Source organism: Notolabrus celidotus, chromosome 1 (genome assembly GCF_009762535.1).
Source record: "Notolabrus celidotus isolate fNotCel1 chromosome 1, fNotCel1.pri, whole genome shotgun sequence".
NCBI lineage: Eukaryota > Metazoa > Chordata > Actinopteri > Labriformes > Labridae > Notolabrus > Notolabrus celidotus.
In genome coordinates, this window is record NC_048272.1 from 19251523 (window position 1) to 19267157 (window position 15635).

At 42.1% G+C, this 15635-nt stretch overlaps 1 protein-coding gene across 1 annotated transcript in view; it reads right to left on the bottom strand.

The window, feature by feature from the left end:
• The window catches only part of eif4g3a (eukaryotic translation initiation factor 4 gamma, 3a), an 87182-nt gene that overhangs the window by 22145 nt on the left and 49402 nt on the right, over positions 1-15635 (bottom strand). Inside the window, 9 exon segments of the mRNA XM_034683595.1 lie at positions 102-257; positions 3312-3431; positions 6929-7053; positions 7298-7465; positions 7468-7588; positions 9090-9178; positions 11313-11399; positions 11402-12094; positions 13813-14053. Of these exon segments, the coding sequence (XP_034539486.1) occupies positions 102-257; positions 3312-3431; positions 6929-7053; positions 7298-7465; positions 7468-7588; positions 9090-9178; positions 11313-11399; positions 11402-12094; positions 13813-14053 (1800 nt within the window).

Genomic DNA, 15635 nt, shown 5'->3' on the forward strand with positions numbered 1-15635 from the left:
ATGATTTATCAATAATTAAACCACCACAAGCATTGATCTCCACACGTATCTGAACACTCAGCTGTTTTTGAGTCTTGTTGTTTGTGTAAATTCAGCCTTACCTGTGTGTTCTGTATTGCCGGATCCTCTGATGGACCCTCCCTCTTCAGTCCTGGTTTCCAGGCGTTGTCTGACTTTTTCAGCTGGATTTCGTCGTTCACTGAAACGTTCATGATGATCTTTCTGGGTGGAGGTCGCCGAGCTCCGATGTTCATAAGCTGAGGATGCAAACAAAGACAAAAAACAAGTCATAAACCAAGATTCAATAACAAGTTTGTGTTTACATGCACTGCCATGTTTGTGAGCTGTGAACACTTCCCAGTCTGCTTCTGTCATTGCTTATTATTTTTCGTGAAGCATCACTGACAGGTTTTATTTTTTTATATCTCAAATCTTTTAATTGTTTTATTCTATTATCTCTTGTTGTTTTAAGTATTCCAACATTGTTTTATCGTTTTGCAGTCCTAAGCTTTTTATCTTCCCTTCTATCATTTCTTTCTGCTGTCAACTCGCTGTAGTTTTTTCTCTCCTAAACTTTTAGGCATTATCTTCCTCACATTCTCTTTTATTAAATTGCTACATAAATTAAGATTATTACTATCATCATCAGGCTGTTTGACCTGGAATCATAAATATTAAACATATTTGCAAAAAAGGAAGACGAATACATACCATACATGTAAAAGACACGTATTTTATGAATGCCAAGTAACTAAATTATCACACAGATTGGATTAAATTCAAGATTTATTCAAAGAATAAATAGTTCACAGACACTAATTTTAATGTTTATATATTTGATCTTACTTTACCTTTATTTTATTTTCCCATTAATAATTATCTTATGATTTACATTTATATAAAAACTGTAACTTTATGTTATTTTCTCCATAAATGCACTTTTAAAGTATATTAACATATGTATAAGATCTATGTATTTTTTCCTAATGCTTTAGATAAAGTTTTTTTCCCAAAAATTAATAATTAAACATATTTGATAATTACGATTGGGAGGAGACTTGAGGATTATTTGGACATTAAATATGTTACATAGACCAGGGGTTCCCAGACTTTTCAGACCCCAAAAATATAGGTGCCAAAGACTTGCGACCCCCGCTGTCCCTCAAAGTGATTTAATGTGACTTCATTTAGCTGGTCTGCAGAAAATTAGTCTACCTATATGAGCATGTGGCTGTGTTTCCTGTACTGCTACTGATGCTCTTGATAATTCACTTTTCACTAATCCTAAACTTAGGGGTCATCTGGCAAAAATAAAGGCAGAAAACTCATTACATTTTCAAGATTTTATTTCAAGTTCAGCTACTATTTTTGTTGATATATTTTTTTAACTATAATGGGTTAAATGTACTATTTTTAGATGACTTGTCATAAAAACCCAAGAGGAAGAAGAAGAAGAAAAGGCATTGAATCTGGCCACGCCCCCTAAGGTCACTAAGGCGGCAAATTGTGCGTGTTTGTCTGTGGCTAACCTTAGCAAAAATTCTTTGCCTCGTGCTCGGTCATCATCTAGATATTGGCATTTCAAATACTGCAATCATTGTCGGAGGCTTTATAACTCCGCTTTAGAAACCAATGGGAGACGTCACGTAGACTATGTCCATGTTTTATTAAGTCTTTCACAGTTAGCCTTCGGTCGTGTTGCTAGCTGTGAGGTAGAAGGGACACAACTCACTGAGAGATTTCCAACTGATAGTCGTGTCTCAAATTGGGAAGTGTTTTCTATTAAACTAGCTCCACAAGTTTTGTTTAAATGCAGGATTACAATCTACTGATGGAGTAAAGTGGTGCCGCTGAACTGTTCCACCTTCACCTGTCAATATGAAATCAACGTGCAGCAGGGTTCACGTGCGATCTATGGCACAGGGCCAATCACAGCTTACGCACGATTTGTGTTTTTTTATTAAAAGATTGTCAGTAAACACATTTGAATTATAAAAGGGACACGTACAGACGAACCTGCACCTGTGTCCGTTATAGTTATGATAGATATTCAATGTAATAAGCTGCAGACTGGTTAACCTACCCATTGATTTGATCTTGTCACGTGTTATCGCTTGTGCACAACTACACACGAAGCACAGCAGCTTTTCCATTGATTATTTATACCTCCAGACGTGCTGACAGGTTATGATCTCATCTAAATGAATGTTGTTTGCTCTTAAACGGTCAGCTGTCTCCAATACACAAGCAAGCGCATACATCCATTCATTCATTCCATAAAATAGTCAGGAGCAAAAGAATCATCTGCAGGGTAAATCCTGTGATATTTACAGCTCCCACAATATTATCTGCAGAGATTTTACTTAACACATAAGAGTGTTTATCATTCCTGAAGAAAGCCTCTCTAAATATTAAAGTAAATCAGTAAAGAAAACACTCATTTGTTACATCAAAAAGTCAGCTGGAAGCTTGCACTGCTCAAAATAATTTCAAAAGCATTGTATTTACAAAAATTGGTAGAGGCAGAGTGAAATGTTGAATACAGTTTAGGTGTCATATCTTCTTTAACTATCTAAATATTAATCTGTACCTCTGTTTGTCTGTCTGAAACAGCATTACACTAATATGATATAATTCTCCACCACAGAAGGATTTACTTTCTCCACTCAGACATGAAACCTCGGGTACACAAGCTAAGACTTGGCGTTGGATTTGAGTGTACCCTTCATCAACATCTGCATTGACAAATGCTGAGCTTTGCGTAAAAATGACTGTACATCCATTTTTTCGGTGAGCATCAAGCATGCTTTGCAGTGTAGCTGTTGCTTGTTACTTTGAGCACCATCTTCTGGGTGAAATACTGCAACACAATAGAATACAGCATTTTATACTGGTGTGCTGATCACAGCGGTGTGCAGGATGCAGCTCACTTTTTAGAAGATGAAAGGCAATAGAAGTGCATGTTGTATAGTGAATTTTACAGCATATCAAACGCATTTTTAATGTTTATTACAATTCGTATTGTGGCCTAAATAATGAAAAATGTAATCAAAACTGGATCTTTTTTCTCGTATCGTCGTGCAGGCCTAGTTTACACACTGATCACCAAAGTTACCTTTTGCATTCGTTTAACAGCGTCTGTATTTGACAACCTCCGATGTGAACAGAGGAAGCTGAAACCCTAAAGTGTCTCATGCAGACGCTAAAGGGAACCCTTTGTGCATAAGTATAAGAGTATTAGACCCCTCAGGCTGTGGTAAATTGTAGGTATTTACAACCTGAATGTGTGTGTGTGCATGTGTGTGACTCACTGGAGCTCCTCGTCCTCCGGTCATCTGCCGGCCAAAATCTGCAAAGGCAGGTGTGAAGTCAGGTCCTCTGGAAATCGCTCTGGCATCCACCACTCGAGACGGCAGCTTGTTTTGGTTCATCTGCGCAACACATAGCACACACAATACATTATTACACACACACACACACACACACACACACACACACACACACACACACACACACACACACACACACACACACACACACACACACACACACACACACACACACACACACACACACACACACACAGGACGGAGATGAACAGCAGGGGGAGCAGTGATCCCCTAACAATAGTGCCAGTAGGGTAACAGGAGTGTGTGTCAGTGTGTTTGCGTTTCTAACCCAGTGGACCCTTAAAGGTGACCTGCTGTAAATGACGTTCGTGCCACATTAGCAGCTTTTTGCATTTTTTTTACCACTCTGGTTGTAAGTTCTGTTGATGAGTTCAGCTGAAAAAAGTCAGAACCAGATGTGGAAGATAGAAAGGAGGAAGAGTGAGAGGAACGCAGGATAGTTGTGGGGGAGGAGGAGGAGGAGAAAAAATCCAGCTTTGTCTTTCAGCTGTCCTTGACTTCCTCTCCGCTCTCTCCCGGAGAGATTTCACTTTCACCCTCAGAGAAAACCAGCGGACGGGATTGTACATCAACTGCTCGCCGGTCTGCTTGTTCTTTTTTGGAGAGGTGGGGGGAGGGGCATGTTCTCTTAACACAGCCAAGTGTGACCTAATCGCAATGTGATTTTAATCAAAACAGCATTTCAGCGGGCCATATGCTCCACCGAATGTATGTGTGGATCAGAGGAAGAAGCAAACTGGAACAGAGTACAATGATGTCGAAACTCGCCGGTTGCTTTGATTTAAAACCCTGTTTCATGAAACCTGTGCCTTTAACTAACCATTCTTTTCATTATTAATACACACAATCTATCATTTATTATCTTTTAAACTTTGATCTTTAAACTTGAGAAATTATGAATAATTCTCATCACAGCTCCTCGAGCCTGAGGGGGGATTTTCACTTTTCTCATTTTGTCCAACTAATGCTGCTTCTCTACATTCTGGCACAGACTCTACTTGACCCTTACTCTTTTAGAACTGCTACCCCTGGTACTTTATCTACTCTGCAGGTTGACCTCCTTACAGGTGACTGGGTTCATGTGAGAGAGGTTCTGTTAAAGAGCCAAATGTTTCCCACGTATTCATCTCCAATTAGACACAAAAACAGGCAGAACGTCACGTTTTTACATTTTTTTCATGTTAAAATGTGCAGCTGCAAATTCATATTTTAGATCTTTCACTCTTTGTAAAGTTGCTCATGGATTCGTCACAAGAGAGGATTCCCTCAGACTAATTGAAGCTTTACAGAATTTGTTCATCACTCTTTAGTCCTGTGTTTACCTCCCTCTGCTTTTCACACTGGTAGATAGGTCACACCTGTATGTAGGATGCAGCCCACTTTATAGATGTGGAAAAAAAGGAATCTAAAATACATCTTATACTTTGAGTTTCACTGCACCGTCCATGCAGTTGCCAATGGTAAAGCAATAAAGAACTGCTGTACGCTGATCAAAATAATCGGTATGATGCAGCAGAAAGAAGGAAGACAGTCCAAAAAGACACTGAGATTAATGAATAAGGATATGCATTTAAATTACTACAATATGTTCTTTGAAAAACAACCTTCAGCCACAGAATGTTTGGCTTTTGTGTTTCATTATTGACTTTAATAATTAGGCGTGTAACGGTACATAAACATTTCGGCTCAGTTTGGTACATTTTCGGTACGGTATTGTGACAAAAAAAAAAAGTACAAATAAATGTTATTTTCCTTTATTAGGAACCTAAAGAACTTATACACACTGTCTGTAGTGCAGCATCAAGAGGTCAGGCTTGTAGACCTGCTCAGATTTATTTATTTTCCTTTTTTCCTATTTTAAATGAAATATTTATTTAAAGGATTTTTTATTGAAAAATAATAAAGTAAAACATACAATCATGCAGAACCGCGAGCAAATGAAGGGATCTGTGCGGCAGATATTCAGAAATGGTTCAGTGAAATACATATACTTAACCCCCCTATTAATGATTAACAAAAGCATGTTGATTTTTTCTTAACTTAACTTAAAGCTAGGTTGGTAATCAGATTTAGATACACTTTTTGTTATACTGGTTAAAATTATCTTTATGTCCTGATGGCAATCAATACATAATGTGTTCTTAAAAAAGAAGGAAGAAAAGCTGCTATCTACAGCCAGAGTAAACCTGGGAAAACACCAACCAATCAGCCTTTTTTGGGTGCCAAAATTTTAAACCATTCAAATCCCGTCCTGCCGTTCTGCCCGCCTCCTGCCCGTACATTTCCCTGGCGTGTACTCCTCGTCCCCGTCTCCTGCCTCTGCTTCCCCTGACTCTACTGACTGCCCCTCTCGCTCAACCTGGGGCCTGTCCCCTCTGACCAGATGAGGTGCTTTGCTCAGGACTGTAGTCCGGATCAGAGTCTAAAAAGCTCTCACCACGGGGGCTCTGACAAGCAGAAGAATGAATGACATTTACCAAGTCCTACAGAAATGTATATGTATTGTAGCGTCCGTCCGTACGCCTTTCCTCTTGTCTCTCCTCTCTCCAGCTCACACACTCTACACCTCTCCTGATGCCTTCACTAACCGTCAACACTGTAGGAACTAAGAGCATCTACACTGAACACCTTTAACAAACAGTAGAGCTGTTACAGTTTTATATGTGTTATAACTTTTCTCCTGATATCGTGTCACCGGTACAACTGGATAATGCTAGCATGACAGTTGTGAGTACTAACAGCAGCCATATTTATTTGTGTTTTTAACTTTCACTATGATAATGTTTTGGTGAGGAATGGTTTTGAATCAGCCACCATCATATAGTTGCAAGTCAGCGGCGCTCGTGCATGTGAGTGGGGGGGGGCGTCGTTTTGGAGGAGCTCCGAGGGAGGAGTTAGACGGAGTCCTGAGGAAATGCTACATTCAAATTCATGCTAGTTTTCCGAGACTGCCAACCCCAGCTTTAACTTATTTCAGTTTACACCAAAATACTTTTTCTTGATTCTCTATGTGTGTTGATTTTCTGACTGACTGAGGATTGAACTTTAAAATGACACGTGAGTTACTTTTACAACGTGCACTATGAACTGACACTACGGCCTTATGGGACAAAAGTTAAGTTGATATCTTGTTTTACTTTCAAATCAGAGAAGGACCTGATCTGTTACTCATCAGAGGGAAATCAGTGATTTTTAACGACATCTTTTTTTTTTTTAAGTTATATTTTGGGGCTTTCACACCTTTATTTTATAGAGAGGACAGTGCATAGTGTAGGACACTCGGAGAGCGTGGGGGAATGACATGTGAGAAAGGAGCCACAGGCTGGAATAGAACCCGGGCTGCCCGCCACATGGGCGTGCAACTTAACCATTAGGCTAAATCTACGCCCTAATGACATCTTTTAACTGCGAGGTCTGGATCCAGAGTCATCAAAGTCTCAAGCTAAGCCAGTGTTGAACAAACTGTGTTACTGGCATCAACAGTTTTAATTGAAAATCAAACTCAATCACTTCCTCACCTTGTCCAGCACCACGTCACTGATGGGTGGGAGTCCCTCAGGCTTCTGTATGCAGGCGGGCATGAACTGAAAGCCCAACAGGAAGTTCCTGTTATACTGCCGCTTTCCACTGGTGTCTGTCAGGTCTGGACGACAGAGCAGAGTTTCAGAGGGAAGAAGGAGAAGAAGAGCAAATATACATTCATAAAGAGCAATTCTTCTTGGAACATATGAAAGAAAGATTGAGGTGGAAATTACACAAAGGTTACGCAAACATATTCATTCCCAAACTAAGTGCAGAAATAGTTGAATGTCATCTTAAGAATGTAATTTATGATCATATTTTTACATATTTTGCCTTCAGTATCTTTAAACATCTGTTCGTCTAACCTTCGATGTCCTGTGGAGCCCCTGTGGAGTTCTCCTTGTCTCCAGGTGTAGCCCCGCTGTCGCTGCTCTCCGTCTCTGAAGTGTGGCCCGCTCCGTTCCTCATGGGCTCTATATCGGCCTCACCGTTCTCCTCGGGGGATGCAGGTTTTCCATCAGCCTCGGGCTGCAGGCGGGAGCCGGAACGGGGCTGGAGGTGAAGACCGATGACGGCAGGGGCACCGGGCTGCTGCTCAGAGGAGCCGTCTGTGGGGTCTGATCTCCTGCGGGGTGCTCTACTGGCCTGGGCTCATCCTGCGTGGAGACGAGACTCAGTTATCAGATGTTCAATATTACAACAATATTTGTCTGTAATCATAATGTGTTTTTAAACGATCATTTAGCGAGATAATTACAGCTCAGCGGTTGCTGTTGTATTGTCAGAAATGATTCTGCACTGCATCACTTTGAAAAACAAGCAACATCACAATTCATTCACCTAATAATACTGTCTATAATAATCAGTTACAGAGCTGTGAGGAGGTAATTGGCAGACAAGGTGAAATGAATGGACACGGAAAGAAAAGGTAAGAGTGCAGGAGTGATAAATGAGCGCTGACTGAATAAAAACAGAGTGATGAAAATGGCACTCTGTGGATTAGAGGAGATGAAATGACAGGAGGGCAGAGAGGGCCGGGTACGAACGAGAGATAAAAAGAGGAAACGTGGGACCTGAGAGGTTTGATGAGGTTAGAGGCATGGAGTGGAAAGATTATGCTGCTCCCATGTCCCGACATCATCCCTGTTTCTAAATTATAAATCTAAAATTTTTAATGTAAACTAAAAACATATTTAGTCAGTCTGGCTTTATTTAAGGTTTAACATCTTACTTTACTTTTTACTTTCATATTGATTTTTAATGTTTTACTATTTAATTCATTTTAACTATTTTATTTCTAAATCTTATTTATCTACTCAGTTTTATTGTTATTTTTTAAGTTATATTTTTTCGGCATATTTGCCTTTAGGGATAGGACAGCTGAAGAGAGATAGGAAATGTGGGGAGTAGAGAGAGGGGGAACACATGCAGTGAATGGTCGACGAGCTGGGAGTCAAGCCGAGCCCTCTGGGACGAGGACTATAGCTTCTATATGTGGGGCGCTTAGACCGCTAGGCCACAAGCGCCCTGTATTCCTTTTTTCTATGATTTTCTTTCCCCTGTCACAACCTGTGTGAAATGCGTTCCTCCTTCATAAACTATAACATATCTTTATCCCTCACAGCTCACTTGTTCACCACAGGCTAAATGAAGCCATTTAATAGGCCATACCTATTCTACTCTGTGTTGTGACAACTCTTCTGCAGCTACAAACCCAGAGAGAGAGAAAGTGCAGCAGAGGAAATGAGAGCGGGACGGAACTGATTCAACATACAGTGGGCTGGGCCAGCCATGAAGATGATAAATGATTCCTAGCTGTGGTGCTCGGACGATAACAACACCCCAAAGTCATTTATGTCCGCTTCCCCCAACCGCACATGTGGAAACATTTTCCACTTGAACTATTGCCCACATCAAGCCTTTCTTCTCTCTCCCTCTCTCTCACTCTACCCTGCTAACTCTGATTCTTTCTAGGCATTTTAAAAAGTCTTATTCGAACTCAAACCAATCTTTTAAAAAACAGGTGACAAATGTAAAACAGATCTAAACACACACACGGACAATCAAAGGACAAAAGATCAGAACATTTTTATTTTAAGACAATTTAAATTCAAGGCTAAAGTAAAAGGACCTTGAACTCTCTCAGTCTCCTCTTACCTCATCCTCCTTCTGAGAAGCATCTCCAGCAGAGATCCCTTCATTTGGTTTCCTCCAGGTCTTTGGTATAGCAGAAGCAGTCTGATTAACTTCAGAGAAATGCAGGAATGGAAAACCCGTCACAGTCAGTTAGCAGACAAAACAACAACAACAAAGACGAGGACGAGGAGTTCATTGAGGGAAAGATTTGAGTTTGAAATCTTAACAGTCTAGTGATAAATAAATATTTCTTCAACGTTATGTTTTTGTAAAAAGAAATCGATTACAGATGCTTTGAAGCAGCTCAACTATACTCAGCTGGGATGCTGACGGGGTCGTCGTGTGTTAAACTTCACTCATTACTCACTGAACAAACAGCTAACATTTGCGGAACTAAACCAAGGAAATCAAAGCACTTTTTAATTATTTCTTAAAGAACCTAAACTAAAGATTATCCTGCTCTCAAGGCTTTAATCATCCACCTTAAGTGTTTCTTTGTGTCTGGTGGAGACGGCAGGAAACAATAAAGAGAAGGATGACAGGAGAGTGACTTAAGGATTCAAGATTGAGATTTTTAAGACTGTATGATCCCTGAGCATTACTTGTAAATAGTATTTGACTGAGCAGAGGAAGACAGATGTTTCAAAAGAAGTTACACCATTACATGAGTCACAATTTTCAGGAAAATTAACAGGTGATGACATAAGACTGGTATGATAAACATAACTCACAACCTGTACACATTAAGGTCTTTAAATTAAGAAGTTCTTTGCTGTCTTACAAAGTTTGGAGCTCAAAATCTCTTCCTCATTCTGACTTCAAAACGAGAAGAAGAGAAACAACCTTAATATAGTTTGTAATGCTTGTCGTCAGAATTGATTCAGCTGATTACGTCTCTTTATAAAAAGTGACACAACGTGCTCAGCTGCTGCTAAAGACACTTTTCTGGTCATGTGTTGCCCCGCAGCAGACTCAAAACTAAAGTATGTGCATGTTAACCAGGGTACGTTCAGTCAGTCCCAACCCTGTGAACTTTGTAACTAAATCAAAATATTAATCGAAATATTCTTACAAGTTAATGCAAGAAGAAAAGTCTTCAAGGGGAACAACAACTTTATATCTTAAAGAGCTCATAGTGCCCTATTACCCCCTCTAGAACACTACGCTCCCAGCATGTGGGCCTGCTCGTCGTAAGTAGTATGGGAGGTAAAAACTTTCTGTTATCCGGCACCTACCCTTTGGAATAAATCAGTCAGGGTCGGGGAGGCAGGCACCCTCTCTACTTTTAAGAGTAGCCTTCAAACTTTCCTTTATGATGACGCTTATAGTTCGAGCTGGCTCAGGCTTGGACCAGCTCTTAGTTATGCTGCTATAAGCTTAGACTGCTGGGGGAACTGACACACTGATATCCCCTCAAACATCAGGAGTCTGCAGGTAAACCGTGTCAAAGTGGTTTGCAGAGTGAGCTAGCACCACTACTTTCTGGATCAAAATAATGTCAGTCTTAAAACATGTTATCAGTCATCTGTGCTCGTTTCCATCCAGGTAGTTGGCATACTTAGTTAGCATTAAGTAGGGCTGTTTTTGGCAGGGGGAACTGACACTGACACACTGGGATCCGGTCAATCTCATCTATCCCTCTTTCCAACCTCAACTCGGTCTCAGCAGATATGTGTCTAACATGAGTCTGGTCCTGCTGGAGGTTTCTGCCTGTTAAAGGAATTTTGTCCTTACTGCTGTAACCTGCTAAATGCTGCAAAGTGCTCTGCTCATGGTGGATTAAGATGAGATCAGACTGAGTCCTGTCTTTAAGATGGGACTGGATTTTATCCTGTCTTGATGTTGGGTCTTTGTTAATAACTTAACATAGAGAACAGTCTAGACCTGCTCTGTTTGGAAAGAGTCTTGAGATAATGTTTGTTGTGATTTGGCACTATATAAATAAAGATTGACTGATTGAACATATTGAAAAAAGTGTGTTAAAATGTACCGGTTCGTCTGAAAGAGAGTACTTTATCTGTCAATGCAGTTTTTGGGGAATCAGCTGTGTCAACTTTTGCTCTATGACTGATGTTAAGAGGATGATCATCAACCTTGCTTTTAAGGCATAACGCTGAAATTCATTCTCATTTCAGGCAGCTCTGTGCAAAAGACTTATTGCCCCTTTGTTGCTGGTTAAAACACTTTGCGGGGTAACAAATTATCTGTAATTTGACAGCTGTAAAGAGTTCACAGATATGGTACCTGTAGTGGGACTCCTCCTGGTGAGTGCTTGTTGTTGGGGCTCTGCTTTACTGTCAGTAATGCCTCCTTGTACCTCTGCTCCTACTCTGGGACGAGCTCTTTAGTGTCTAAGGGGTTGCTCGGCTCGTCAGCCTCTGTCGTGGCCTGCACTAGAGGCGGAAGGCCTGGGGGGAGCATGACGGGCAGAGCAGGGGCGGAGCTTGAGGTCAGGGTGACTGGCACCACAGCCACGGGTGCCATCGGGGCGAGCGCAGCAGCAATGGGCACCTCTGGCCTCACGTCAGAGGGCAGAGTTTCAGAGGGGGCCTCCCTGTAAGACGGAGCAGAGGGCGTAGGTTGGAGTGAACCTGAAGACAGGAGAGAAGGCTCATGAACTGGTGCGTCCAGCTCAATCCCAGAGTCCGCAAGACCGTTCAAAGCCTTAGGAGCAGGAGCAGGAGCAGGCGAGGCAGCCAGAGTCCGTGGGGCATCTGAGAGAGGCTTGTCTGTGTTGGGAGTCTGAGGTGACGCAAGGGAGGGTTTGCGCTCCCCGAGCGAGGGGGAGGGAGAGGAGGCTGAAGAAGTGGACTCCCTAGCTGAGGGACGTTCACTTTTATTGGCCACTGACAGAGGGAGAGTGACAGGGGTGGTCACTTGAGCGGGGAAAGGAAGCTCGGGTTCCACCGTGGATGTGGGCTCAGGTACGGGGGCGCTGGCCTCAAGTCTCTCCACGGGAGCTTCAGGCTGCACAAGCGCAGGCGAGGAAGACTTCACCACCACCGGCTCCAATTTTGGCATCTCATCTAGAAGAGTTCAGACAAAGATACCTAAGAGTTAATTTGTGATGAGGACATGAATGTAGAGATAAATCCCACACAAAAACGACATTCAGTGCCTGTCCCTGGATTGGGAAAGGCCAATCCATGGACTATAATAGTTCAATAAAACAAGAAACACCAGATCAATCACTCGTCAAACACTGTTATAGTTTGAGGTTAAGATGAGTTCTGCCAAGAACGTTAAAATGAAGATTTATATTAAAGCACCTAAAATTCTCTGCAGATACTCCAAGTGTTGCTGGGCTTGTTACTGAAGTCTCCTTAAATCATCGAAAGTAATATTTCCATCATTTAATGTGTTTAAGAGTTTCTTTCATTAAATCCTGTCAGTAAAGATGAAATGATGATCCTCTGAACTTTAATACAAAAACTTAACTTAAAGGTACGGGATAAAGCGAGGAAAAGTTTCTATTTGCGATTCATGTCAATAAAACAATTAAAAACGTATTTGAGCAGTTTGGATTGAGTTCATATTTACCATGAACGAAAACGTACATCAGTTTAAAGCTAGGGTTGGTAGTCATTCAAAACTAGCATGAATTTGAATGTAGCATTTCCTCAGGACTCCGTCTAACCCCCCCCCCCTCCCCTCGGAGCTCCTCCAAAACGACGCCCCCGCTCACATGCACGATTCGTGATTCGTGACCGATTCAAAACCGGTCCTCAGCACATAGTTGAGTTTTGCACTACATCAACTCATGTCTCACTCAGCGGTAAGAAAACACCAAAACATTATCATAGTGAAAGTTAAAAACACAAACAAACATGAATGTAAACACGGGAGGCGGGCAGAACGGCAGGACAGGATTTGATTGGTTTCCTAATTTGGCTCCTGATGGCAGGGATTGGTTGGTGTTTTCTCAGGTTTACTCCGGCTGTAGATAGTGGCTTTTTTCTCACTCGTTTTTAAGAACACATTGAGTGCCATCATTTTAACCAGTATAAAAAAAAACAGCCCCAGCTTTAAGTACAAAAACTCTACCTGAAGGTACAGCAATAGAGCGAGAAAAAGTTTCTATTTGCAATTCATGTCAATAAAAACAATTAAAAACTTATTTGAGCAGCAGTGGGGGTTAGTTTTGTGAATCTGTAGCGTGAAAAACTCCTAAAACCTCTGTTCTCAAAAAAGTTGGATGCTGTGTGAAGACTTCAAGTTTGGATTGAGTTCATAATAACCATGAATGAGAATTTACATCCGTTTAAACATTAGATGTTATTATTTGTGCTTATCTGAACTGAATACAAGTCCAATTGGATATGACATAATTCTGTTGTATCTATTTGTCTCACTGTGTCTCAATTTTTTGGAATCAGAGTCAAGACGTCCTCTCAGAAGTTACAAACTGTTCCACAACTTTGGCACTGAAAGGGTTAAATGATCCAGATAATTAGTGGGAAAGCAGAGCGCCCTGCTGAGCCCTCACTCTCTGATTTGAGAGAAATGAAAGTGAACGTATTCACGTGAGTGGCCTGTTTCTGTGGAAAATAAAACTAAACATGAAATGAGTTGCTGGGAAATGATTGAGCAACACATTTCTCTGTGGCTGCAGCTCTAAATGAGGGGGCCATGACACAGCAGTTAAACACACCAATATTTAGCTTTTGAGGTTTCCAGGAAGCTATTTTCTGAAATTATGGAGTTGTGGATGGATTTGAGAGAAGAAGAGGATGCAGGTGCAGACCTGGCCCTGGTTTGGTGTCTGAGGCTCCAGTTGTCAGTGGCTGCTGTGGCTGCTGGGGCTGTTGGGGCTTTTGGGGCTGTTGGGGCTGTTGGGGCTGCGGTGGCTGTGGTAGCTGGGGGGGCTCCAGCGTGTAGCCCCCAGGGTGGGCCTGCTGTGGCTGAGGGGGCTGCGTCTGCTGCTGCTGCGTCTGCTGCTGCTGCGTCTGCTGTGGCTCTGGAGTCTGGCGGCTGCTCAGCTGCTGCTGCGATTTGAGGTAGAAAATGTGAGGATAATGAGGGTGCGGCCATAAAAACTAGCAACACAGAAAACCAGAGAGACAGGCACAGAGATGTAGGCAAGCACGCACACAACAAACAATAAACAAATAAACAAGCCCAAATGCAGCAGTAAGCAGAAATTAAGGAGTCCGATGAGGTGTGTTTAGATTTGAGGATCGGCAATGTGGACGAGACAGAGAATGAAGATAAATGAGGGAGGGATGGCGGGAAGAGGGGAAGGACTCGAGTAAAAGAGGGAGACACAGAAAGAAATGAAATCATAGAGGGGCACAAAAACAGAAGAAGAAGAAGAAGAAGAGAGGAAAGACACGGTTAACATCCACAGACGGATAAAGGGAGGAAGACGTCTCATGTCCTTCTTCAGAATCCAGGATAGATTTTGTTTGTTTGGGGGTTCGTTAAGAAATAAATGTGGTCCAATTAGGTAGATAACATATTTTTTTCCTTTCTTCACAATGAGCATTGCTTTGTTTATCAATGCAAGACTTGCGACATGTGTAGATCAACATTAATACAACACTAAAGCAACTGACTGTGCTCTTTCTGTCTAGATATTTCGGAGTGAAGCCTGATTTATACTTCTGCGTCCAATCGACGACGTAACATACGCCGGAGGTCCACGTAGCATGGGGCGGCAGAGGCTCAGTGGGTAGAGTCCGTCGTCTATCAATCGGAAGGTTGGCGATCCCAGCTCCAGCAGTCACATACCTAAGTGTCCTTGAGCAAGACACTGAACCCCAATTGCTCCCTCTGTTGTTCAGTGGTGTGTGAATGTGAACGAATGAGAACAACTAATACTGATGGTCCCTCACTACATAGCAGCCTCTACCATCAGTGAGTGAATGGGTATGAATGGGTGAACCTGACGAGTAGTGTAAAAGCGCTTTGAGAAGTCAGATAGACTAGAAAAGCGCTATAAAAATACATATTTTGGGGACGGCAGTAGCTCAATCCATAGGGACTTGGCTTGGGAACCGGTTGCCGGTTTGAGTCCCAGTATGGATGAAGTTGGCAAGTGGACTGGTGGCTGGAGAGGTGTTGGTTCACTTGCCTGGGCACTGCCGAGGTGCCCTTGAGCAAGGCACCGAACCCCCAACTGCTCTGGGTGCGCTGGTTGACGGCAGTATCCTCACTCTGACATCTCTCCCTAAGCATGTTCACTGCATGTGTGTGCATTTGTATGTATATACCAAAAAAAACTGTATGTGTAGCATGTTCAAAAATAGCATGAGTGAAAAATTGAATTTCCCCCCTGGGGATCAATAAAGTACCTTTCTTTCAAAGTACAAGTCCATTTACTGTTTACCAGCTCCTGTACCTACGCAGAGGCCTTCGTGCACCTCCTCCAAAATGTAACTACCCGAAGCCTTAAAGGCTGATTTATAATTCTGTGTCAACCCTACGCAGCAGGGGCTGACACAGACATGAGCACCACATACTTGTGCGTGATGTGTCCGTGTCGCACAGCAATTCTCCGGCAAAACGCTTGAGGGCAGTTGCTTTCTCTGGTAGCCGGTCACTGGCTTACGGCCCCCCTACGATCTC